This window comes from Lindgomyces ingoldianus (genome assembly GCF_010093535.1).
Source record: "Lindgomyces ingoldianus strain ATCC 200398 unplaced genomic scaffold BDR25scaffold_10, whole genome shotgun sequence".
Lineage (NCBI taxonomy): Eukaryota > Fungi > Ascomycota > Dothideomycetes > Pleosporales > Lindgomycetaceae > Lindgomyces > Lindgomyces ingoldianus.
This window is the reverse complement of record NW_022985171.1, coordinates 522,664-547,230: the sequence shown is the minus strand read 5'-3', so window position 1 is coordinate 547,230 and position 24,567 is coordinate 522,664. Positions and strand designations below refer to the sequence as shown.

Genomic DNA, 24,567 nt, shown 5'->3' with positions numbered 1-24,567 from the left:
CAGAAACTCTTGGGTCTGGATGTTTGTGGGGGTGCTGAAAGCGGGGGCGGGAAGAGCGATGATGGTGAGTTTGCCTTTGCTATCTTCCGAAATTTTCTCAACCCACGCTAGTCGAGGTGACAATACCTCCTTAACCCCAACCTTTCCTCACCTATCAGCTCTCCGCCAACTTCACAAGCGCCTCCCCATCAACCCTCAACCCAATCCACTCCTTCATCTGCCTCGCCCCCAGCCCCTCATAAAACTCTAAACTCGGGGTATTCCAATCTAAACAACTCCATTCCAACCTTCCTCCCCCAATCCTAACCAGCTCCTTCGCCAGCTGCTTAATCAACGCCTTCCCGTACCCCCTCTTCCGATACTTCGGTTTCACAAATAGATCCTCGAGGTATATACCCGGTGCGCCGCGCCATGTGCTGTAGTTGTGGAAGTATAATGCCATGCCTGCGACCTCGCCCTCGGGGGAGGTTATGAGGTAGGTTTTTGCATAGCCGGGAGTGAAGGAGGGCTCGGAGGGCGGGGATTGGTTTACGATGGAGGCGAAGGAGAGAGTTTTAGAGAGGGATTCGGCAGTTGCGAGGACGGAGGAGGTGGCATTTTCGTAGGCAGCGAGTTCGTGGATTAGGCCTAGGATTGTAGGGACGTCTGTGATGTGTATGGGGCGTTAGCCGGGGCGGGTGGTGGAGTAGGGGAGCGGGGGTGGGGTTGACGACCTTCAAGAGTTGCGTGGCGGATTGTCGCGTCGGAAGATGCCATGGCACAGGAGTAGGGCGGGAGAAAGATCAATTGAGGAATTGGAGGGCAGAAGAGAGGAATTCGAAGTTTTGTTCGTGGACGCGCCCTTTGATGGCAGAAAGAGCAGTCACGGACGGGAACTTGGCTCACCGCCGGAGGATCCCGATTGGCTGCTTCTTTGATTGTGCGGACATGTTGGAAGTGCCCCCAAAGCTCAAGTCCTTTTCGTAGCTTCCACAAGTGATCCTTACGTGACCACTTCCTTCTGCTTTTTGTGATGATTCTGCAGAACCCGTCCCGATTGATCGACTCCCGCAAACAGCACTGCGTCCACTGGAGCTCCATATATCCTTGGGCTGATGTCCCTCAGCGAGCCCCATATGGCCTTCCACCTGCTCCGCTCAGCGTCATATTCGAGTTTACAACTCAGGGCAAAGATCTTTCCGTAGAGACGCCTCATCATGCGCGGAGTAATGTTGTGTGGGCGGTTTTTTCCTCCGGGTTTGTCGGCCTTGCTGGGCTTGTCTAGCGCGAGACCTATTTCGATGATGGCCATCGAGCGAGCTCCATCCTCTTGGGGTTGAGGGTCTAGCTCCACCGCGGGGGTTCTGCGGGGCACGAAGTCTATCCATTTGTTTCCTCTCGATAGCTCATGTAGCATATCCCACTCGGCATGGGACAGTGGTGGGAGCAGCTTGCTCATGGTGTCTATGTACCACTTCCTCACGATGTTACGGGCTCTTTTGATGGGCATAGGCCGCTCCCAAGCGTTCTTGCTTGGTGCTTCGACTCTGGCTGTCTTGATGTTTCGCCCTAGCGAAATGGCCAGGCTTTTCTGGCTTTTGACGACAGCCTTTAGTTTTGAATAGCCATCAGAGAGATCAATGGATATCTGCGAGTCAGATTTTTTCTGCGGTGCAGCGAAGAAGCGGAGGAAGCGCTCTTTGCTGTGGTAGAGAGCCTGCAAGGGCGATGGACCCTCTGGGGCAACTACGCCATCCTCGCCTAGCACCGCCTCCGGCTCCAGGAGCTTTTGCAGAAGAGCATATCTTCTCTTTCCCATGCGTCCATACGTGAACAGCAGAATTTTCATTAAACATGGCAGCTCGCCCTGGTTCGCGCGTCGCAGGTAGTTGAGGCCTTTCTGCGCCTTGCGCTGGGTTGCCCGCGTGCGATGCTCGATTATGGATATATACCGCCTATTGAACGCCCTGGGGTAGCGGCCGGCAAGCTCTTGGGCTCGCACTGCAGGCGCGGCATTGCGAGATGGCTGGTAGGCCTTGAAGCGGTTGACGATGTAGCGGCGGAAGTAGCTGCGGGCGCGAGAATCCGGCAGGTACGAGGCTTCACGGAGGAGGGCACGCAAGAGAGAGATCGACCTGGGATTGGACACAGCGGATTGCGGAAGAGGAGGTGACATAGGGGAGGATGGACGAGATATATAAAACAAGAAAAGGTGAGAATTGACTGGGGGTAAGCCATGCTGGGTGCTGATTCGCTCCTCGGCAGCCCACACACGCCCTGGACGCGAGATCACCGACGCGCTGCTGACTTCTCCACACTTCCACGACGTGAATCAAAGGCATTCACCCCTCACGGCCACGGTCCAAAGTTAATGCCCTCGGCGTCGCGTCCAGCTCGTCTGTCGCTGCTATAAGCCAACTGCTTTCTGGCGCATCCCACTGGACTTCTATCCCCCTTGTTCCAGCCTGCGCCCTCGCGACTGGCCATGCCCACCGCTGCTTGACCTCCTTTCTCCCCCGCATCATTCATCGATTCAGCGTCTCGCTGACATAATGCAAGTCGCGCACTCGTCACTGCCATCCTCATTCCCCTCCGGCTCCTCTTCCCAGCCCGCCATGTACAGCAACTCGTCGCACGGCATCATGGCCGCCCCCGGCTTCAACCGCTCCTTCTCCGACCTCAATGGCTTCCAGCAACATGCTATGGATAAGCCCCAGATCTACACCGTATGTCTGTTCTTGTTCTCCGCTTCCGCATATATTGACTTGCTCTAGGCCGTCTATTCTGGCGTCTCCGTCTACGAAATGGAAGTCAACCGTGTTGCGGTCATGCGCCGTCGCTCCGACGGTTGGCTCAACGCTACCCAAATCCTCAAGGTCGCCGGCGTGGACAAGGGCAAGCGCACAAAGGTCCTGGAGAAAGAGATATTGACTGGCGAGCATGAGAAGGTCCAGGGCGGCTATGGCAAATACCAGGGCACTTGGATTAATTATCGCCGCGGGCGGGAGTTCTGCCGGCAGTATGGCGTCGAGGACCTTCTCCGGCCGCTTCTGGACTACGATTTGAGCGCAGATGGCAATTCATCGCAAGGCATTGAGACGCCCACCAAGGAACAGGCTATGGCAGCAAACAGGAAACGCTTCTACACCCAAAGCATGGACGGCCGCAATGCAAACCAGAGTGTTGGCGGCACTTTCTTTTCTAATATCTCATCTACTGCAACCAGCGCATTGGCAGCCATGAACAAGGTCGCAAGAATGAACTCCCCAGCACCGCGGCCCGGAAGTTCTTCGCAAGGGCGCCGATCCGTCGGTCGGCCCTCTCAAGGACCAATCGGGAGCCAAGACTCATTCCGGGCAAGCAGCCAGCAGAGTGTTGCAAGTCTGGCTTCCGAGCGTAGCTTCGGTGCAAACGGTCATGCCGACATGGGAATGGTGGATGGAGACGTCCAGGAACCGCCGAGGAAACGGCTACGGCATTCACAAGAGGAATCTTTCTCGCAACCAAACGGCGCTGAAATATCGATGCGAGATCATGGTTCACCGACGGAACCCAACGATTCCTTCTATCAGACTATTGGACACCACCTCACTACAGCAGATGGCGAAGTACCAACTGCACTCGCACCCCTCCCACCGCCAAACGACAAGGTCTCGGAAGAGAAGCAGGCCATGTTGACCGACCTCTTCGCAGACCAGTCGCGAACAGATTTCAGCAACCATCCCGCAATCCTCCACCTCTCAGGCGCTGATCTGGACATGCCAATCGACAATGCCGCGAATACGGCATTGCATTGGGCAGCAACACTCGCGCGTGTATCCTTGATGCGTTTGCTCGTGTCTAAAGGCGCCAACATGTTTCGCGGCAATGCAGTTGGCCAAACCTCGCTGATGAGTGCAGTCTCAGTCAACAACAGCCTCGACCACAGCTGCTTTCCCCAAACCCTCGAGATCCTCGCACCCCTTATCGAACTCCGCGATAACCAAGGACGCACTATTCTGCATCACATTGCAGTGACGTGCGCCATCAAAGGCCGTGCCGCATCGAGCAAATATTACCTCGAAGCCTTGCTCGAATACCTCGTTCGCAGCAACATCGGGAACAGCCAGTCAAGTTCCTTTGACGGCAACAGCAACTATCCCAAACCGATCGGCTTGATGCGATTCATGCAAGAGATGGTGAACGCCCGTGACAAAGCTGGTAACACTGCTCTCAACCTCGCTGCCAGAATCGGCAACAGGAATATCATCTCTCAGCTCATGGAAGTCCAAGCGGACCCCTCAATCCCTAACCACAAGGGCACACGACCAGTAGACTTCGGCGTTGGCAATGACGACGCATCTACTAACGCCCAAATCAATAGCCCGAGTAAGGGTAAAGCGCCATTATCCAAAGTCGAGGAAACTAGCCGGGAAATCCAACCGCGTAAGCCTGCCCATTCCACTCCCCTTCCCATTGTCCTCTATTTATCTCATCACGCGTGAAATGCTAACCAATCTGTCTATGTGATTAGTCATGTCCGGCATCCTCCAATCTGCCTCCGTCCAGTTCACTCAAGAAGCCCGCCTGAAACAAGACCTCATAGACCGCACAAACGAAACCATCGCCTCGCTCTCCGCGCTCCAAAAATCCGAGCAACATCGTCTCGAAAGCCTGCGCGCGCGGCTTCGCGCAAGACAGGATCGTGCAAAACGTATCGCAAATTTGAAGCGCTGGCTTGAAGTTGAGAAAAACACGTTGGCTGTGACGATGGGTGTGGATGTGGGGGGTAGGGAGCTTAGTGTGAGGAGGAAACCTGGGTATGCGGATGCAGAGGGTACGGGGGTGGACATTGAGAAAGAGGATTTGCCAGAGGGATTGAGGAGTGTGGTGGAGAGGCTGGGGCCAACTTGGAAGGCGAGTGATGGCCAAGCATATCTCTCCACACCTCTGCCAGTCGATCTCAATGCTATCGCACACCAGAATCTGGCCTTCCTTGCGCGGTTGCAGAGTACCCAGCTACTTCGTCATCGATTGGAGGTGTATGTAGTTAATAATAAGCGACTAGCAGAGAGGCGTAGGTTATTGAAAGAGAAGGATGCTGGGTTGGAGAATATGTATCGTAAGGTTGTGAGTCTGTGTACGAAGGTTGAGGAAGAGAGGATTGACGGCGTGGTGGAGGGGTTAGTAGCGGCGTTGGAAAGTGATCCTGTGGATGGGGTGGAGGTGGGTAGGGTGAGGGAGTTTTTGAGGAAGGTTGAGGGGGTTGAAGGGTAGGTGTTCGGATTGGGATTGGGAGGGGTGATGAAGCAAGATGGATGCATGCGCATTGAGGTGAAGAGGAACTGCATTTGCATTTGTTACGATTCTTCGGTTGTCAGATATGCATGAGGACTAAACCTCAGCGCCAACGTCAGGTTAGGTCAGGTCTAGAGGTATACCTGCCTACCTCCCTCTATCTCCTTCCCCTTCTCTTCTTTTATGTCATTCAGCATGTCCTCTAAAGGGTTTCATATGTGGTCATTTTTTTCCAAAATGCAGATCCAGGATGCAGATCTTGCCTCGACATGGGTAGTGGTTTGTGAGCATTAACCAGGTAATGAGCTGATGGCCTTGTTTCTTTTCTATGTACATGTTAAGGGGGTCTAGTGAGTGTATCTTATCGCAATATAATGAATTACGGTTTGATATGAAATTTCGGGCCGGTTGGATACTTTTGTATGTGAGGTAGGCGTGAGTGACGTTTCGAGTGTGCGGTTGTTGGTAACGGATTCGCTAGAAGGAGGGATACGGCGAACTGAGAGGGTGCTGGGCAATTGCAGAAGATTGTCCACGGGGTTCGTGGGTATTAAACCACTGTAGAAAGAGGTGAAGGCGGGGCTGAGTAGTAGTAGAGGTGATGGCCGGCTTGAAGTCAGGAGAGAGGAATATTTCACAATGGAAATTGTGTGTGGTGGAGAAGTGAGTAAGGCAGTGAGAGAGTGCGATAGTGGGGCATGATCGGTAAGGATATGTTCGAAGCAGCTAACGAGTCTGGGAGTGAGTTTAACATGTCACGGCGCATGTAAGAAGACAAGCAGGTCTGTGGATGGAGTAATGGGTCATGTTAAATTGCTAGCTGCCCGTGCCGTCGCCGTTGGCCATGACGACCCAACACTGTTGTGCTCCATCCAACCCCATCCATGGACGCTATCTACTCAAAAACCATATCCATTACGCGCTAACTTTCAATGTTAGCCATAAGGTGAAGGAGGATGGTGACTTACTGAAAGGTTGAAGGTAAAGAAATTGAAGGACTGGTACCAGAGATGTCGAAGTCGAAATCGAAGTTGATGAGGAGAGAAAGAGACCGCCAGCCATCCATGGAAGAAAGCTGGTACATACCCATGAGCATCTAATATGCACCCAATTCCACCCATGCCAGAGCAAGGTGAGCCGCGCCCCGCAGAAAAAAGGTATCCTCTACGGATCGGAAAACCCTAGACCTGTCGAGCCAAGGCCATTGGAATTTTTAACCAGTGACTAGAACACTTTTCTGTCGTGCCCGCTGCGAGTCATTACGGCTTGATTAAGTGATCCCGATCTCCTTCGTCAGGGCGCCAGCTCGCGCCCACCCAGCGACGCAGAGCCATGACCTTTGCGACTTGACCACCACGATGGTGCGGGAACAGCTCGTGATGCGAACCGCGGAGGGATGCGACCCCAACGGGAGGGAATAAACACCCTCAAGCCATCCGTGACGTCCTGGGAGTGGGACAACGTCTCGCAAGCCGTATACAGTTAGGCAGCATCCTCTGGGCCGGACGCGCCAACGGCTACCATGAAGGCCCATTCATGGTCAAAGTGAGGTCAGGTGTCAGAGCTCACCGAACTGCGAACGCGGCTCATGTGAGGCGGGAAGTGGGAAGGGAAGTTAAGGAAGATAAAGTACATAAGAAAGTAAGGGATGGGGAAAAGCGGGAGGGAGGAGGGGAGGCGAGAGAAAGGAGTGTTTCAGCAATGAAATTCCTGGGAGGTACGTTAGCTATCTGTTCTTGGCGAAGTGAAGAACCAGATAGCTGGCGGTCTCTCTCTGTAGATAATATTGTTCTGTTTGGGTGGGGTGAAGCAAAGAGTGAAGAAGAAAAACTGTGCATGTCGGGTGGAGGTGTTCAAAGGAGAAATTGTAAGTTGAAGGAGGAACGAAGCGAAGTAAGGTGTCGAAGCAAAGGTGGTGGAGGGGCAGGCGAGGTTAATATAGGTCGTGGGAGGCGCTAGGAAAGGGCGATTAGTCAGAAATCGATTTCCTATTCAGGATGGGCGCGGTGAAACACCTGAGGTCATCAGTGCCAGAACTTTCGATCTCGGGAGAAGTCGGGGCTCGCATAGGTCATGAGAGGCGCTAGAGAGTATTTTGACCTCTTCAGGTGATTAATTAGCGGTGGGTGTACCCATAAGCGAGGGTCAGAAGTAGCTGGAATCTCGGTGTGTAGGTGAAATAGAGCGGCTGAGAGGCGGTGACCGAACTGTGAGAAGTTGAGACAATCCCTAATGACGCAATCAAGCTCAATTTTTGTCCCACTGTAGTTAAATGAGCATGCCGGAAATTTCTGGCAATTCCGGGGGAAAGATTGGTTCCTCGGGGTGTGGAAAAGAAGCCTTCGATAAGGAGTGAAAGTCTTGGCAGTATCATTCACCATTCTGAAAACCACGACCGGTCTGAAATATTCCTTTATCACTTGAATTTGCAATCAGCTCTCCACACTTGCTGTTTTCCTGGAGGCGAAATACAATTAGATGAGCGGAACTACAGCTGTGTTATGCAGCCACAAAGTTATTTGGTGCGGTGGTTACCGGGAAGTAGAGTTTAAACAAATGTTTTAAAGATTGATTCGCCATGGAATAAAAGCGAAGACAAACTGTATAAAAAAAATCAAATTTCCCAGCGTAATAGCGTCAGCGAGAGCTTGGGAAAAGTGAACATGCCCTTCCCATCCCACTCTTCTTCCTTAACAGCCGTAACGGTCTCCGACCCAGACGTATTCACCGCGTCAGCACTTTGCCCTGTAACCTTCCAGACCTCAACTTTCTGAGCCTTGAGGCCGTTAATTTTTGTCGCGAACCCTTTCTCCTCGTGAATATTCACGACCGCTAGGTTTACGCGGCCATCATTCGACAAGGTCGCACTGCAGTCCAGATACGGCGTCTCGATTGTTCCCCTAATCCACGGAGGATTCGTAACCCCGGTATATTCACTACTCCGAACATTCAAAGCGATGGTATGGCCACGCATGTACTTCGAGAACAAAAGGAGAGGCCACCAAGTAGTCTGCTTGACCAAACCCTCTTTGGTGGTCATGAGAGGAGAGATGACGTTCACTGATTGTGCAATGTTCGCCATACCAACAACTGCAGACTGTCTAATGAAAACATTAAGCCAAACGGAGACGGCAAGAGCATCACTGAGGGTGTATTTCTCTTCTGCACCTTGCTCTCCCGGAGCTCGAGCGGGGTCCCAGACATTCCATTCATCAAAGCAGATGGTTTGGCGGGGCACCCCGTGTGGTACGCCGTTCTCGATTCGTGCTAGATCGATGAGGGAGCTTGTCATTTGAATCGCACGTTCTGCTGCTCGAGGGGCTACAGCACCTCATCAGTACATATACCCCGCAAGAATAAAAATTAAGTACCGTACCGGTAGCATTTGGTAGATGATCCTTATCTGCCGTATAAATATGTATGCTATGCATATCAATGAGGCTTTTCGTGCGATCTCCGCCTAGCCCATGAATGTCATGTTTTATGCACTCTTTGAGGACGTAGTAATCCCAGCTACTGAGACCATCTTGACCACAGAGAATGAGGGTAATAGAGGGGTCGAGAAGCTTAAGAGCTTTTGCCCATTGGTATGCGCGTTTGGCGTAGTCTTCTTTCGTCATCTGGCCGACTTGCCACGGGCCCCACATTTCGTTCCCGAGGGCCCAGTACTTGACCTGGTATTGTGAGAAAGTTTCAAGGAGGTGAGGCTTGAGATCAAAGCGGAAATAAAGATAATATTAAGGGAATATAATACGAGATATAGTGTTCATACTGACATTGTATGGTTCCTCACGTCCATTCTGACGACGCAAGTTTGCGTAATATGTATCCTGACTGGAATTACAATATTCAAGCCATCCTAAGGCTGTACTAATCTTCGTCAACAACGGTGGAAGGCATAGAAAAGGCACGTGCAGACCTTCATCAAGAGTTCCGGTGCCAAAGTTGAGGCACAGGTACGGTTCCGTGCCGACAACCTCACACCACTTTAGGAATTCATCTGTGCCGAATTCGTTGGTCTCGACGCCAATCCAGGCAAGTTCAGGTCTGAAATAATTTATTAGCCAATATGGAGCAGGGTGTAATACGAGATATGATTTCTGATCCTGCTGATGAGAAACAGCGTGGTGCAGTGGGAGCTGAACAAGGAATAGGTCAAATGGCGGCTCATACCTCTTTGGTCTGTTTTCCCTCGGGCCGACGCCATCTAGCCAATGGTAAGTGGCAACAAAGTTCCCACCCGGATACCTGACCACGGGGACATTCAAGTCCTTGAGAGCTTCAATAACGTCTTTCCGGTACCCATGCTCATCGGACAAAGGGTTTCCTGGGTCATATATACCACCGTAGATGCAGCGGCCCATGTGCCTGGTATCTGGTAAGCCTGTTGTCGGGATAGGGGTCGTACTGCATCAGTACTCTGTGAATCCTCCATATATGTTGTCGTTGATCTCGGAGAGCTTATGCGACGGATGAACTTCAATGGATGGAGCCTCGTCATCGGATATTCTGGTGAACGTTGCCATAGCTCTCTCTACCAAGTAGTCCGTCGCGAAAATGTTTTGATCACTGGAAGGGAGGTGAATATTTATGGCCTGAGGTCGGAGAGAGTGTCATTGGTATGAGACTCAACTGAGGTGGGTATTCGCTAATCCCAGTCCGGCCTAGCATCATTTACTGGGGGCCTTGATGATTGATGGGAAAATTGTGGATCAACATGGTGCCTCGACTTTATCCTAACGGCAACCTTTCAATTCCCCTCCATCCCTTTACCGGACACATTTCCGCTAGTACTCGTCCATTTTCCACCTCTCGTTCGGTTGATCGTTGCCCGAAGGTGAGTCCGAAGCGTCGGAAGATTTAACACTGAACCGGGGAGGGCAGCTGCGGAGCGGGGAACTAGATTCTGGGGAAATGTCACTCAGTACCTGGCAACGTGTTTACCATGTGAGGCAAGAAAGTATAAAGCCTAGTACTACTCTGGTTGAGGGCCCGTCAATCTTGTCACAGACGCTCCAGTACCCACCATGGCTATTCCACCCAAGTGGTACCAAGTAAGAACACTCCAATGACTGTAGTAGTCATCTCAAACTTACAAATGCGGATAGTTCCTTGTCAGTGTCTTTGCTTCACTTGGGTCGCTCCTCTACGGTTATGATTTGGGTGTAATTGCCGAAGCTATCGCATCGCAGTCCTTTGCGAGCAAGTTCAAGCCGACCGACAATGAGACGTGCGCATCTTCACTAGAGTCTCCTAATCCATTGCTGAGTTCTCTTTAGAGGCGCAGTTGTTTCCGTCTTCACGGGAGGCGCATTTTTCGGGGCTGCTATAGCCGGACCGCTGGGTGATATTCTCGGTCGAAAATTAACTATCATGAACGGGGCAATTATCTTTTGCCTCGGGGGAGGCCTGCAGACGGGGGCCCAGAATCTGTCCTATCTCTATGCCGGAAGAGCAATTGCGGGTCTTGGGTAAGAACCCAAGTCTTCAAACGGAAGAAGCGGTTCTGATGCCTGTAGCGTCGGTGTTCTCGTCATGATCATCCCCCTATACCAAGCCGAACTAGCTCACCCAAGTATTCGAGGGCGAATCACCGCTCTTCAACAGTTTATGTTAGGTGTCGGAGCCCTTGCTGCTGCTTGGATATCGTATGGCACCTACGTGGGCTTCTCTCCAACGAATAGCGCCCAATGGCGTGTCAGTCTCGGGATCCAAATTATCCCCGCCGCCGTCCTCGCATGCTTGATTCTCCTCTTTCCTGAATCTCCACGTTGGCTCATTGATCATGGGAGGCCAGAGGACGGATTACGAACGCTTGCTAAATTACATGCTCATGGGAACGAGAACGACCCCTGGGTTCGGGCAGAATTTGACCAGATCCAGGATGCGATTACTTTTGAGCATGAACACGAGGCCAAGTCATATACCGAACTCTTTACCGACAAGTCTTGCTTCCGCCGGCTATTTCTTGCTTGCTCCATACAGGCTTCTATTCAGATGACCGGCGTCAGTGCAATCCAGTATTACTCAGTTACCATATTCGGCCAGATGGGTATCAAGGGTGATGACACTCTGAAATACCAGGCTATCTCCTCAGTCATAGCTCTAATTGCCCAGTTCCTCTGTATTCTCTTCATTGACTACACCGGACGTCGCTGGCCGCTTATTCTCGGAAATCTTGGAAACATGATCACATTTATCATCGCAACTATTTTGCTTGCAAAATTTCCTCCCGGAGAGAGTGGGAACAATTCCGCCGCTTGGGGTTTCATTGTCATCACCTGGATATACAACTTCTCATTTAGCGCTACTTGCGGACCTCTGTCCTGGATTATCCCAGCCGAGATCTTTGACACCAAAACTCGATCGAAGGGAGTCTCTATTGCTACAATGACCTCCTTCGCTTTCAATACTCTCATCGGGCAGGTCACGAAGCCGGCGATGACCCATGTGCGATATCGATATTATTTCCTGTTCATCGTAAGAAACCCCCCCCAAACGGCTTCTGGATCTACTGCTCACTTTTCTGCAGATTTGCAATCTGACGAATGCAATCTTTTTTTGGGCTGTCTTACCAGAAACCGCGAAGCGTCCACTTGAGGAGATGAACCATCTTTTCCGAAACGCTCCGTTGTTTGTACCTGGCATGAAGAAGTCCGATTTTGCGACTCATGATTTGGAGCGCAGGGCTGAAGAGGTTGCAGCAAAGCAGGGATATGCTTCCCATGTGGAGGAGAAAGCGTGAGCCTACCAACCCAAGCAAGAGATGTCAAGTAGTGTCGTTCAGAGGGGTTGCAGCGTCGGTGTAGTCTAACCAAGTTGGGGCGGCGAAATTACCAGAATGAACAAATCATCTATATAGATATTAGCCGATGCGCTTTCATTTTGACAGCGCTAACCTTGGTCAGAATCTAGGATTTGTTTGCGGGAAGGCTGAACATGCTTCATTGAGTAAGAGATAAGGAAATCCATCGATCACCGAGCTGCATGGAGGAATTGTGAGGGCGCAACAAGCCAATAAAAATCATCTGTTGCCCCCCTAAATCCTGCACGCAATGTTCAGCCTTCTAACAGGGTTCATGCAGCCCTGCCATCCTTTTGGCTATGCCAATCATGTTTAATCAGCTTTCTTTGCAGCAATCAATCGCGGGTTGATTGACCTCACTTGAACCGCAAAATGTGGTTTACTCCTGCTACCGAATGTCTCATGAGATGTACAGGGTCTAAACCGCCAAAATCTCTGTTTTCAGGTCTAGAGATTATCTAGGCGCGGGCAGTGCTCTCCCCTTTTGAAAATTTTCGTCCCACCGACTCTCGACGCCGCCATATCTTGAACATAGGTAAATTCCACTGGCGACAATTTGGGACGCAACGTGCCAAAACAATTAGTTCCTTTGAGACAGGCACTGAGCCTTTCAGAGCTGTTATATAGATATATAGATATATATATATGCATAGCTTCAGATGCTTCAACGTTCCCGACTTTTTCAATTCCGAGTGAGCCACTTCTAGTACAGCGAATAAAGGGAATCTCTTTCCAACTTCTATCCCAAGCTCACCAAGAGCAGGGCATCACTTCGCGAGATTTCATACGTGTGGGCGACGTCGCTGTTTCAAATGATGAAAGCTAGAGGCACGGAGTTCTTTCTTTGAAGCAAATGGAATCTGCTTTCAGCGCCTCGAAGCTGGTGAATCTCGCTTTGCCTTAAAACCATTCACTGCGTCGTATTTTTATTCTGCGTCGAATGGGCTTCATGGCGAACCAAACACCTACAGTCTGACGAAGTATGATTGCACGCAAACTCGGAGTGCTACTGCAGTGAGTGCAACCCACCGGAAGATCTGCAGGACATACTAATGCATGGCAGGAGATTTCTCTTTGGTTTTTGACGCTAACTGTTACCTAATAGAGTGCAAGAATGTCTCTAGGCCATCGTTTGCATTCAGGAAAGCACTCGCTTGTATTCATGGGATCAGGATTGGCAGGGGAGGCGTTGTGAATTGCTGCGATTATATGTAGCTCTCGGTTGGATTTATTCAGAACATTTGGTATCAGCAGCGTTCACTGCGGAATAATTTTGGATCCATCTACTGTGCAACATTGTCCAAATTTGCCCGCTATGAACTGGCAGAGGCAGGCATTTGTGGGTAAAGCAGTTATTGGACTCGTGCTTTAGGAACAGTTCAAGAATAGGTTCACCTACTAAGTCCAACTTATTCACTTCATACTTCTTGTCGAGAACGTGGGCAAGGCTACTGCTCATCTTGTGATTAAGATAGTAATCTATTACCTCTGAAATGGACGGGGCGGTGGTGGTGGATAGTTCTTCTAAAGGATGTAGTTCGTATTAATGGTGATATCAAAAGAAGGTTGACGAAAGTTGTCGGAGACGGAAGCCAAAACAGAGAGCAGACAAGCAGCCAGTGATAGAGAGCAGACAGTGAGAAACGAGGATTTGCTATGAGTATGAGAATATCACCACCTAGGTAACTAGTAGCACTGCACCAACAATCCCTTGCAACAGATCTAATTAATGAACCCACGAATATCGAAAATCGTCTAAAAAAGTGGCATGGTACCGTATACCTCCTTCAGCTGTTCCCACGTAATATTATTCCCATAGATAAGTTTTGCGACCACCTTACCGGCCCAAAGACTTCCCTTGGGTGAGGCCATGTACTGTCGAAGCGTGATTTCAGCACTTTTGGAGGCCATATAGGTGGAAAGGCGCGTAAGGTCCGGGTTCTCCTTGATATTTACCTGTTGGTGATCTAAGGACGGCGTCTTCTCTGTATCTTTCTCCATCTCCCTTATAAACTGTATAACGAGATTCTTAAGCTCAAGGATTGGCCGATTCTCCTCCTCAGATAACCCTGGGAAAATGACAAATTCTGGACAGACTGACAACTGCTCGATGGGGGCAGCCTGGGCACTGCTCCAATCGATGACTCCCGTCAGATTGTATTCGTTATCAAAAAGAAGATTGCCATAATGAAGGTCGAGATGGCAAAGCGGAAAAGGGCCCCGGACTCGATCTTCAATGATGATTTGAGCTAGAGCCGTTTTCAGTACCCAACCTGCCGTAAGCCAGTCCGGATTGTTCGGATGCATGGCGGTGATTTCTCGATTTTCCCCTTGCCTTTGGTTGTAAAAATATTCTAGTGAAGTTTCCAAGGGACCAGGTGAATAGTGCCACGCCATTGCAATGATTTCGACAGACTCCTCGGCGGTATCTCCACACCAAAGTCGTCCAATGCGGTTGAACGTCAGACTCTGTAGTTCCATGAAGACATTTGCAAGCTGTTTGGCTACCTTGGTATGGTGCTGCAGAGGTATCGACACCGCTAGTGTGTTGTCGAGGGTACGGCCGCCCAAGCATTGCATAAAAACGTACGGATACCCAAATGGTTGGTTTGTGGACGTTTCGAAATCGAAAATCTGAGGTACCGGAATGCTTGTACGTTTGCGGATGATATTTATCGTAGCAATCTCACTTAACAACGAAGTCCGAATGTTGCTATCAATATCGCGATGTGGAATCTGAGCGACCCAGCAGACGTTGTCTGAAAACGCGAGTTCCACGACCAGGTTATCGAAACCCGACGCAAAGTGCGTTAGGTTTATGCTACAGCTAACATCTGGAGGGAGGTGAGGTTGGTGTCTCCGCCGCGAGTCTATTCCGCGTTTCTTCAGATGCTCGAAGTTTGCTGAAGAGAGTATGTGCCAGATTCGCTTATATCTCTCTGACTCCGGACTAAGATCGGCAAAACCAGGCCAATATTCACTTGATCTTGCCATCTGGCCTGACCATAGCAGTAGCCAAATGGAGACCGACAGTTGGGAGCTCTCTCTCTCGTGCAGGCAAACAGCAGTCTCTGATAGGTAGGACGGAGAAAGGAAGGGAGGCGCTGGAGGGGTTGGCGGTGGTGGCTAGGTGGTTAGAATCAGTAAAGAGCGGTAAAGCACGTAAGGGAAGCGAAGCGCGCGGGACTAAGAACGAAGCGTAGGCTCGAGTGCTTCATATTGTGCCTTGCAAAAGCTAGTTACAGTTAGAATTTCAACCAATCTATTGTATGCAAAAATCAGGGCATTTCTTGGCGTTCCTTAGATCTTTTTTTCCCTCACTAAAATTGTATAGGGTAACTAAATTTTAACAGAATTCTAGATATATTAACAAATTCTTTCTAAAAACATTATTAGTAGGTTAAAGCCTTAAGTTTATATAAAGATACTATTTTTAGCGCTTTTTTTAGAGTAACAGGACAATAATAGGCCTAAATTAGAGGGCTAGAGCAGCCCTAGCCCCCTAGATAGATTAGATTAACCTAGAGAGCAACCTACTAGCCTATTCTACGCAGGTAAGGGTGTAAGGCCTGTTAGAGAAGCCTAAGAAGCTTACTAGTAGTAATAAACAAAAGCTAGCGCGTTGTAAGTTAATTTAGTAATAAAAGTAAGTAAAAGAAGCTTACTATATCCTAGCGCCTATAAAGAGCAAGCTTTTCTCTAAGAAAGCAGTAAAAGCTACTAAAAAATCTACTTCTTCTGCTCTAGCATAGTAAAAAGTTGTTTCTATAGTTTTTATCTGTTATTCTAAGCCTAATACCTTATCTAATATACTTAGTAATAAGCTTTTTTTACTGCTAAAAAGCTTACCTCTAACTTTTATTTTATTTTAGCCTGCTCCTGCTCCTGCAGTAGTGTCAGATATGCGCACCTACTGTCAAGACAGGAGGAACGTTTGACGAAAGCTGCTACATAGTACGAGCAATAAGCTCGAACAGTATGTTGCAGCAAATTGCAGCATTTTGCAGCATGTTGCAAGCGGGTCGCGCATAGGGCTAGTGCGCGAGGGACTCGGATCGGAAAAACAAAAGCCGAGCAACACGAGTAGAGCAGAAAAAGGATCGATAAATCAACACGATCAAGACAATCAATCAATCATCCCATACATCATATCCAAACCCATCATTCATCTCAGGAAGCCTAGAAACAGTGCTTTAATCTGACAAGTAGCTAGAAAGTCTTCTCTTTTTAAGCAGGTAATAGAGTTTAACGTTACTGTATAATATCTAATACATGTAAATAGTAATAAGGCTAATAGTAAGCTAGTAAATAAAAGTGTCTTATAAGTGTTTTTTTTTACTTTTATAAGTAAAAGATTAAGTTAACGCTATAATTAAAGGCCTATTAGTATAGAAGCATATAAAAGGTTAAGATTTCTGTATTACTTTACACATAGTTTAATATAGAGCTAATAAGCGTAGAGCTAGCTAGCAGCTTTAAATAATAAAGGACTTTAGGCTAAAAGAGAAGTAGAGGTTACTTACTAGTGTTAAAAACTATATAAAGCGCGTTAAAGGCATAAATAGAGTAGATATTAAAGTAAAAGTAAAGCTTATATGTAAGGTAATAATAAAAGCCTTTCTATATAACTAGTTAGTAAATAAGCCTTTATCTAATCCTTTTATTACTTTAGCTCTTAGAGAAAAGTTACTCTAGTAAACATAGCAGCTATTAAATAAAAGTTATACCTGCTAAAAGATCTAGGATCTTACTACTAGTATTAATAGCTAGAGTTAGATCTTTTATATGTAAAAGTGCTATATTTTAATCTATAATAACTTTAAGCACTTTTACTATATTTACTAGGCTACCTATAAGCACTATACTATAAGAGACATAGATTTAGAGTTATAAGCTTAAAAAATTTTTAAAAGCTAAGCATACATAAATTAGCTACTAATAAAGCTTATATAATACTAGTAAATATTAATAAGTAACTAGCTAAAAGTTAACTTACATAATAAGTAAAAAAAAAAGCGTTATAGCTTCTTATTATTCTTAGGCAGTAAAGATAATCTTAGAAAAATAATAAAGGCTGTAAAAAAGTGTAAGATCTAAGAGAAACTATAGGCTATAAAAAAAGCTACTAAGAAATAAAAAAAGGCTTAGAAGATAAAAAAATAAGCTTTTTAATAGTAGTAGCTTTAATAACAGCTTTAGTTAACTAATTATAATATGTTAGGTCTTAGTAACTTATTATTTACGCTTTTAAACATGCTTTATCTACTTTTTACTTTCTTAATAAGTACTCTCTGCCTAGAGACTCTCTACCTAGAGACTCCTAAACAACTTATACTTATACTAAGCTTAAGCTCTATTACTAGCAGCAGGAAAGATAATCTATAGGTGTTAGTAAAAAAGTTTTTTAACTAGCTTATTAAACAGTAACTACTTAAAAATTATAAAGACTATATACAGGCATAAAATATAGCAATAGATTAAAGATAGATGTTAAAAGATCTTAAAAAAATGTTAATTTTTTAGAGTAAACTATATATAGTAGCAGTAGAAGCGCTATTTAGGTTAAAAAATAAGATAGTATAACATTTTTATAAAACACTTTGTTAATTTAAACTTAAATATTAAACTGCTTAAGGTTTATTAAATATCTATATAATAGCAGAGCAAAGATTAAGTCCTAAAAAGGGAATTTAATAGACTTAAAATTCTTATAAAAGTAAAGTTTTAAGTAGCTAAATAGGTTTTTTAAGAATTTAATGTTTATATTGTTTTATAGCCTAACTTCCTTATAGTCTTTATTATTCTTAGAATTTTTATTGCAACTCTGTTAAGCACAGATTTTAGCCCTTACATAATTAAGCTCCTTTAGCTTAATATATAGCCTGCTAGCAGCGTACATAAAGTGTTTTTTAGCAAAAGAATTACACTTACTGCTCTTAATTACGCTCTTAAGAAATAGGCTAAAGCTTATATACTACTACTAATAGTATAGATAGTTTCTTTTAATCTAGGCTTTTAATACTTTAAAAGTTAACTTAATAAAATTATAGTTAAGTAAGTATAGTAAAAAGAAGCAGATAATATAGCTAGCAGCTTTAAGAATAGTTATAACAGCTTTATTCTAATAAATTAAGATGTTATTAAGAATTATAACTATAAGCTAGGTTCTATAAGTTACTTAAAGTGTAAAAAAAAAGTACTACTTAATCTAATTAATAAACTTTTTATAGTTAAAATAACTTTTTTTTATTTCTATACAAGGCAGGTAACTGTTTACTGTATAGGCTAAAAGAATAGCCTATGTTTTCCCACACTATATATTCTAAGTATATTAACTTTTATAGCCTATAAGCCTATAAGCCTTATACTGCTAGCTAGTCTTCTTATTAAAAATTAACTTATTAAGAAATACTAAATTATTCTACATAAAATAATAAAGGGATTAATAATAGAGCTTTTAAAGCTCTTTATTACAGCTAAGTAAAAAGGGCTGTAATGTACACCTACTTTATTTATAATCTTTAAGGTAATAAGAAACAGTAGATTAAAAGACACATTTGCCTTACTTTATCTATAACTAATACACTTATTTATCCTAGTATCTTTATTTACTATAGACTAATTCTTTAAATAGAGCTTTTTTATCTTTATTACTAATCTTAGTAGGTCTTCTAAGCTTTATAGTTAGTAGTTTACAGACACTGCTATAGTTCTTTAAGTTATCCTTTACATTTTAAACTACATAAAGAGAGCAGCTTTTACAGTTAGTAATAGTAATTTTAGACTACTTAAGTAGAAGATGTAAGGACGGGGCTCCGCACCACTCCGCCAATACAACCAAAAGGTACGAATAATCAACCAACGTTGATTTTCGGGTGCAGAATAGTATATATACTTGTCGCACGTAAGCGCCATCTCAGCCTTACAGTAAGCACCATCTCGGCCTTACACGTAAGCGCCATCCTGGCCTTACAGAAGAAACTAATAAATGTTTATATAAATATAATTATTAAGCTCTTAACTACTTAGTTTAATATACTAGAGTTGTTAGAGCTAACAAGAAAGGCTAGAGATGCTATAGGCGCGATACATTGTAACCTAACGCGTTATTACTCTTAAAAAAGTTAGTATACACGCTTCTTTATACAAAATAAAAGCTTTAACTTACCTAGGGCAGTTCTATTAGGTTTTTATTAATATATAGTAGATCCTGTTAAAATTTCAATCTCTTATACAATTTTAGTAGGGGAAAAAAATTCCTGAGGGCAGTGCCAAGAAAGGCCCCGATTTTTGCATATAATAGATAGCTTGAAGTTCTGCGCCTGACTTGCGCTGCCGAGCCCTTGGCGCGGGCACAGGCCAAAACGACAAACAAGGAAGTAAACTATAATAAAATCTTAAGAGGATATTACCAAAAACAAAGTGAAGAGAAGGAAACAACGTAGTTTTCTGCGGAGCAATGCTGAGTGGCGTAAGAATATCTCTTGTTTTAACACTACGGTACCTTTCTACGGCCGTTCTACGGAAAAACTTGACCATAACTTTAACAAGCTTTTTGCAAGGGGCAATATCGCGCATGCAACGGTTTCTCTGTCCCACGATAAGTGACTACTCCTGCTAGATGACGTAAATCCCAATATAGTACTAGGAGAATAGAACCGAGCTGTAGAAGGGGGGTCAACGTCGATGAGGCTGGTAATGGAGAAGAATATTGCCAACCGTCGTGCAGCGTGCTGGACCATCGCACGGTTGCATCGTTGCGTTAACTCAAGGATACTAAATTAGTAATCGGATCAGTGGAAACCCCGAATCTGGAAGACTGGATATCCTACGACAGCCTGTGCTAAGAGTACCCGCAGATATTAACTAAATGGTTGCAGCCCAGGGCAGTAAAGTGCTGTTGCTAAACTGATGGCAAAATCATGAGATTCCTCTCAACATAAACTGACTGAAATATAGAGTTAACAGTCTAAAGCCACTACGAAAGCCAGCTTGAAATCTGATATGTCGACCTCTTGCTAATCACTCAATTAGCTCTACCATACGGTATTACCAACAGTGTCGACATAATACTGATCATGCATGGAGCTTCACGCCTAAGGTGAGTCTTCCGTTTCGGTGTTTGGGAATATGTAAGCTGGAGGGCTCTACGGTGAGCTGCTCAGTCGACCTTAGGCTTAGCGCCTCATCATACTATATAAATCATATAGTTCCCGGTCCCTCAGTCCAAAAAAAAAAATCACTTCTTTCATAACTCATGCCCACTGCAACGCTACAGAATGATATACACAAACGTGGAAAACAAGTATTAGAACTAACCAAAGGTGGTGTGAATGTCTTCCCTTTCGTAGATGGATCGCCCTCCTAGTTTCGATGAGCTAAGATAAGCTCAGATAAAGCTGTGTGCATCTCTCCAGCCGCTCTGTTCTTTCTCAGTTGATAATATTCTCATATGACAACGAAACACTACGAAATCTTCTGCCCTCTACAACAACTCTCCAGTTTCTACATATAGAAGTTGATGTTGTTGTCTTTTCAAGAGATGTAGAGATGGGTTTCAGTGTCGTTTATCGCAATGCCAACTGCAGCACTTTTGATGCGGTTGATCTCGAACTCAGCGCTACAGCATTCTTCAAAACATGCGCTTAGCAAGCGGAGCTACTCCTAAGGCACTAGTTTATAGCAACTTGGAGGCTAGGGCTCTTGAATGGCCTATCCGATTTGAATTTGATAATGAAGAAAGGATAAAGAGGGTCGTTGTCGTCTCCTACCACATCTTTGCCTATTTTGATGAGCTGAATTCGGCACCAGGTGCTGCTAGAGTCGCAGCCAAACGAGGTTCTGGGCATGCAGATCGAAATTGGAAAGGAGGGATGTCTGGCGGCTCGATTGTTTGTTGTTCAAAATTGTTGTTGCGTCGGAATGTACTTATCACTGGCTGCAGTGCATCTGTCATGGAGAGGATGCGCGATGGACGACGCGAAAGGTGGCTGTGGAATGATGACCAATGGTGGTTAATGGTCGCTAGATTAGAAAATAGTCTGGCGTAGACTGGGAGGCGGCGTTAGTGCTAGACCGGGGCTTTTGTCACGTGTGCGCGTGTTCGTGTGATTTCTATTGTGGCCTGCACAGTGGGGGATGAAACTAGGGTAACCTAACGGAAAGAGCCTTAGCTCAGGCTTAGTGGCCAACTATTCGAGCCAATTTATCCTTTAATTAAGATTGTGATCAATGTAGGAAATAAAGAGGATGGATACAAACCCGAGAGATCGAGCAAGTATAGGAATATCAACATTCCATCATATAATCTACGTATATCTACCCATACCTTTATAAGGCGCCTTCCGAGCCACTATTGCTGACAACTGTACTAGCTGCTTCTAGATTCGGGCTTACTGATTCGGATTGGGCTCCGCAACTCTAATATCACGTGATGCACATCAATCAATCATGTCAACGATTTTCAAGACCTTAACAAAGATGGTCCCTATGCTTCAGCGGGTTTTTCGTTGTTTAAGGTTGACCGGGCCTGCTCTGTTTCATTTGAAGTGTAGACAAAATAACCCGGATTTTCTGTGTCGGCTAGTATCATCTATCTCAAACTCAGAACATTACATCAGCCTCTCCTCCCCAAATATTGGGATACAGCACCCGGGGAACGCATTCAACAAGCATTTTGCACCTTTACTAGTATGCGAGCGCTAAACCTGTGTCTAATGTCTTACTTGATATAGCAGGCAACGATGATAAGCCAAGCAATGCTTAGCCAGAACTGGCAAGTCATTAAGGCACTCCATTTCCGATCGTCGAGGCCAACGTCGCCCTGGTTCTCGAATATATTAAAACCGAAAAGTCGTCGCTCCTTCACAATGCACGATCGTTCCTTCATCTTTCGCTGGAGGTAGTCGCGCTGTTTGTTTCCAACCTCGCAAGTGCTCGGAACATCGTGAAGGATGCCGCTACAACATCAAAGCCAGAGCCGCGGAATGACCAAGATGACCATTATAATTAGCATCGCATTGCTATCCACCCTCTTACAGGCGTTTCCCGTCGCGAACAATGATTCCTCAGACCCTTTCGCCATCCTTGATCCTCAGAATTGGGTGAATCCAGACGACATGACTTGGGCAGATTTCAAAGCCCCACCAGGAGCGACATGGTCTGATCCGAGAAGGAAGGGCTCGATTCGAAATTTTAACATCGCGCTCGTTACGGTCGATTATTCCGATATGCCATTCGTTATCACCCAAGCACCAAACTCTACCGTATTCACCAATCCTCAGCCAATCGCGAGCACATTGAATGTGACCCGAGCAGGTGTGCCTGCCTTCTATCGTGATCTCTTGAACAAGCCGCAAGAGTTGAATCAAATGCATACGTTGCATGAGTACTGGATGGAAGACTCCGCGGGTCGCTTTGGCGTTGACTTGACCGCATTCGGGCCCTATCGACTGCCGAGCAAGTCGTATCAATATGGAATCGACGATGAAGAGGATGGTTTCAACGAAGGAGGATGTCCTAGCCAGGGGAAATGCTCCGCTGACCTCCGTACCGATGCTTTTGGGGCGTGGCGGGCAGATGTGGGCAACTCGACTGCAAGTTCCTTTGAACTTGTGTTTATTCTCTCCGCTGGACAGGACGAATCATCAACGTGGCAGGAATTCGGCGAAATGTTGTTTCAGTCCAAGGAAGATGTCCCCGACGCATTCGGGCCTCCAGATAATAGCACATTGCCAAATTACGCCGCTACCCGATACGTGGATTGGACTTCATGGGTCTCAGCCGCAAGTATTTGGCCGAACGCTGGTGGAGGCTCGTCGACCCAGGGCGAAAGCTCTGGAATGGCAACCTACGCTCACGAACTATCTCATCTTCTCGGTATCGGTGATAATTACAACAACCCATACAGCATTCCACCTCGCCGGGCTTACACTGGCCCTTGGTCTATGCTCTCGCGTGGTAGTTTCAACGGTCCTGGTGGTCCTCATACCAGGTGGAATATCCCATCTCTGCAGGGTGGGTCTATGGGTTCTTTGCACACTGTGCGAGACAAGCTGCAGATTGGGTTGCTCGACAACTCGAGTGTGCTTATGGTATCTCGTGAAGCCTTGGCATCCTCAGGTTTGGTGGTGGCTCAGATTAAGGCACGATCTGTGGACCCAGGAAACGAAATCATAGGCATGAAAATTAAAATGGACTCCGATCGCTCACCATTTTGCAACGTCAGCACGGAGCCTCTGTGCGATGGGGGAGAATACAACGCCTACAGTGTTGAGGTCATCGATCGTATGGGCGCTGATTCCTTCACCCCCGACTCTGGTGTCATGATCAGCAAGACCAAAGACTCCGACCGTGAACAGCCTTTCCAATGGACCATCGATGCAAATCCGCAGGATATCAATGTGGTGGATTTCTACCGGCCGAATGGTACTGCTTCCATGCTTTCCATTGGAGACTACCGTCAACTGGTGGATGCTTTATTCCACGCTGGAACGCGTTCTGGGAGCCAATATGAGTATGTCGATGAGGCTAATAGGCTTCACTTCTATATCCTGGACATTCTTCGAGATGAAACTGGTGTGCTGCACTATAGTGTGGGTGTGAAGTCGCTGGATAGTAACGGTACAAGCAAATACAACGTCGAGCTTCGCGACGGAATGGTGACTGGGCCCTCGTATTCGAATTCCACCTATAAAGCCTTCACCTGCTCTTTTGAGCTAAAGAATACCGGAATGCGCTCGAACAGCAGTTCAGCGCATCCTCAGGATCTGTCTAGCTACTTGACCTCTGATATCTACCGACTTGAAGCCGAAGTCGAAGGTGAAGGATGGCATGTTGAGGTCCCGAATGCGCTGGCTGCGGCCAAGTTCGGTGCTTCGACTACTGTTAGGGTAGCGGTTGGAGCGAGCTCACCAGCTGCGAAGGATGCTGTGGTCAAATTGACTGCCACATCAGAGTCAGATTCTATAGCAAGTATGACAAAGGAGTGTCACTTTAAAGGTTCTTAGGATACATTCATACGTAGCACTTAATCCATGCTCCGGATCCTCCATGTGAGGCAACGTCTGTCAGAACCATGACTGAAGACATGTCGTGCTGAAAAAGGATCATTCTAACACTGTTAACTTTTTGTAAGCCAAAATAATGCAAAAGAGCGTGTAGAACTCACCTCACGACTTACGTCTCTCGCGACTGGGATTTTGTAGATAACAAGCCTCAGTCATAACCACGGAATTAAGGATATTCAACGAGGCAAACTATGGATCTTAAAATCGAGCAACCCTCAGACTTCGCCTAGCACTCTTCAAGTTCCATCACTTGCAGGCGGCGCACCTGCCATCTTCCTTGAGCATCCCCACAAGCCCTGAAATGGAAAGCATGATCCACCACAAAACTGAAATGTACTTGTTTCTAGCGACAAACGGAATAGAATGAATATTTTCTCGAGGGAAATCCCACGGATATATCAGTGTCTCTGGTAACGATTATAATGAAGAGAGTAGAGG

The 24,567-nt window shown here is 46.4% G+C and overlaps 8 protein-coding genes across 8 annotated transcripts; 3 read left to right on the top strand and 5 right to left on the bottom strand.

Annotated features, from left to right (window-relative positions):
- Window positions 1–154: 154 nt before the first annotated feature.
- On the bottom strand, window positions 155–756 carry BDR25DRAFT_219555 (acetyltransferase; the record flags this gene model as incomplete). Its single annotated transcript, XM_033684972.1, has 2 exons — window positions 155–645; window positions 714–756. 2 exons carry the CDS (start codon window positions 754–756, stop codon window positions 155–157), a joined length of 534 nt encoding a protein of 177 aa, XP_033549574.1.
- Window positions 757–1,024: 268 nt separating this feature from the next.
- BDR25DRAFT_194017 (uncharacterized protein) lies at window positions 1,025–2,155 on the bottom strand (the record flags this gene model as incomplete). The annotated part of the gene is made up of 1 exon (XM_033684309.1): window positions 1,025–2,155. A coding segment is annotated over one exon (1,131 nt), but the record flags the coding sequence as incomplete, so codon positions are not given.
- Window positions 2,156–2,306: 151 nt separating this feature from the next.
- On the top strand, window positions 2,307–5,598 carry BDR25DRAFT_258180 (uncharacterized protein). The gene is made up of 3 exons (XM_033686522.1): window positions 2,307–2,705; window positions 2,754–4,404; window positions 4,493–5,598. Exons 1-3 carry the CDS (start codon window positions 2,532–2,534, stop codon window positions 5,233–5,235), a joined length of 2,568 nt encoding a protein of 855 aa, XP_033549572.1. The 5' UTR covers window positions 2,307–2,531; the 3' UTR covers window positions 5,236–5,598.
- A 1,627-nt stretch (window positions 5,599–7,225) lies between these two features.
- BDR25DRAFT_353058 (uncharacterized protein) lies at window positions 7,226–7,836 on the bottom strand (the record flags this gene model as incomplete). Its single annotated transcript, XM_033695098.1, has 4 exons — window positions 7,226–7,271; window positions 7,294–7,638; window positions 7,677–7,744; window positions 7,792–7,836. The coding sequence occupies 4 exons, from the start codon at window positions 7,834–7,836 to the stop codon at window positions 7,226–7,228; spliced, it is 504 nt and encodes a 167-aa protein (XP_033549571.1).
- Window positions 7,837–7,870: 34 nt separating this feature from the next.
- On the bottom strand, window positions 7,871–9,782 carry BDR25DRAFT_365861 (glycoside hydrolase; the record flags this gene model as incomplete). Its single annotated transcript, XM_033696923.1, has 6 exons — window positions 7,871–8,577; window positions 8,633–8,930; window positions 9,033–9,121; window positions 9,176–9,303; window positions 9,430–9,624; window positions 9,676–9,782. The coding sequence occupies 6 exons, from the start codon at window positions 9,780–9,782 to the stop codon at window positions 7,871–7,873; spliced, it is 1,524 nt and encodes a 507-aa protein (XP_033549570.1).
- Window positions 9,783–10,283: 501 nt separating this feature from the next.
- Window positions 10,284–12,001, top strand: BDR25DRAFT_283259 (MFS sugar transporter-like protein; the record flags this gene model as incomplete). The annotated part of the gene is made up of 5 exons (XM_033688034.1): window positions 10,284–10,310; window positions 10,365–10,486; window positions 10,536–10,727; window positions 10,776–11,736; window positions 11,789–12,001. The coding sequence occupies 5 exons, from the start codon at window positions 10,284–10,286 to the stop codon at window positions 11,999–12,001; spliced, it is 1,515 nt and encodes a 504-aa protein (XP_033549569.1).
- Window positions 12,002–13,797: 1,796 nt separating this feature from the next.
- BDR25DRAFT_365855 (uncharacterized protein) lies at window positions 13,798–15,055 on the bottom strand (the record flags this gene model as incomplete). The annotated part of the gene is made up of 1 exon (XM_033696922.1): window positions 13,798–15,055. The coding sequence occupies one exon, from the start codon at window positions 15,053–15,055 to the stop codon at window positions 13,817–13,819; it is 1,239 nt and encodes a 412-aa protein (XP_033549568.1). The 3' UTR covers window positions 13,798–13,816.
- Window positions 15,056–22,056: 7,001 nt separating this feature from the next.
- BDR25DRAFT_219299 (M6 family metalloprotease domain-containing protein) lies at window positions 22,057–24,069 on the top strand (the record flags this gene model as incomplete). Its single annotated transcript, XM_033684958.1, has 1 exon — window positions 22,057–24,069. The coding sequence occupies one exon, from the start codon at window positions 22,057–22,059 to the stop codon at window positions 24,067–24,069; it is 2,013 nt and encodes a 670-aa protein (XP_033549567.1).
- Window positions 24,070–24,567: the final 498 nt, after the last annotated feature.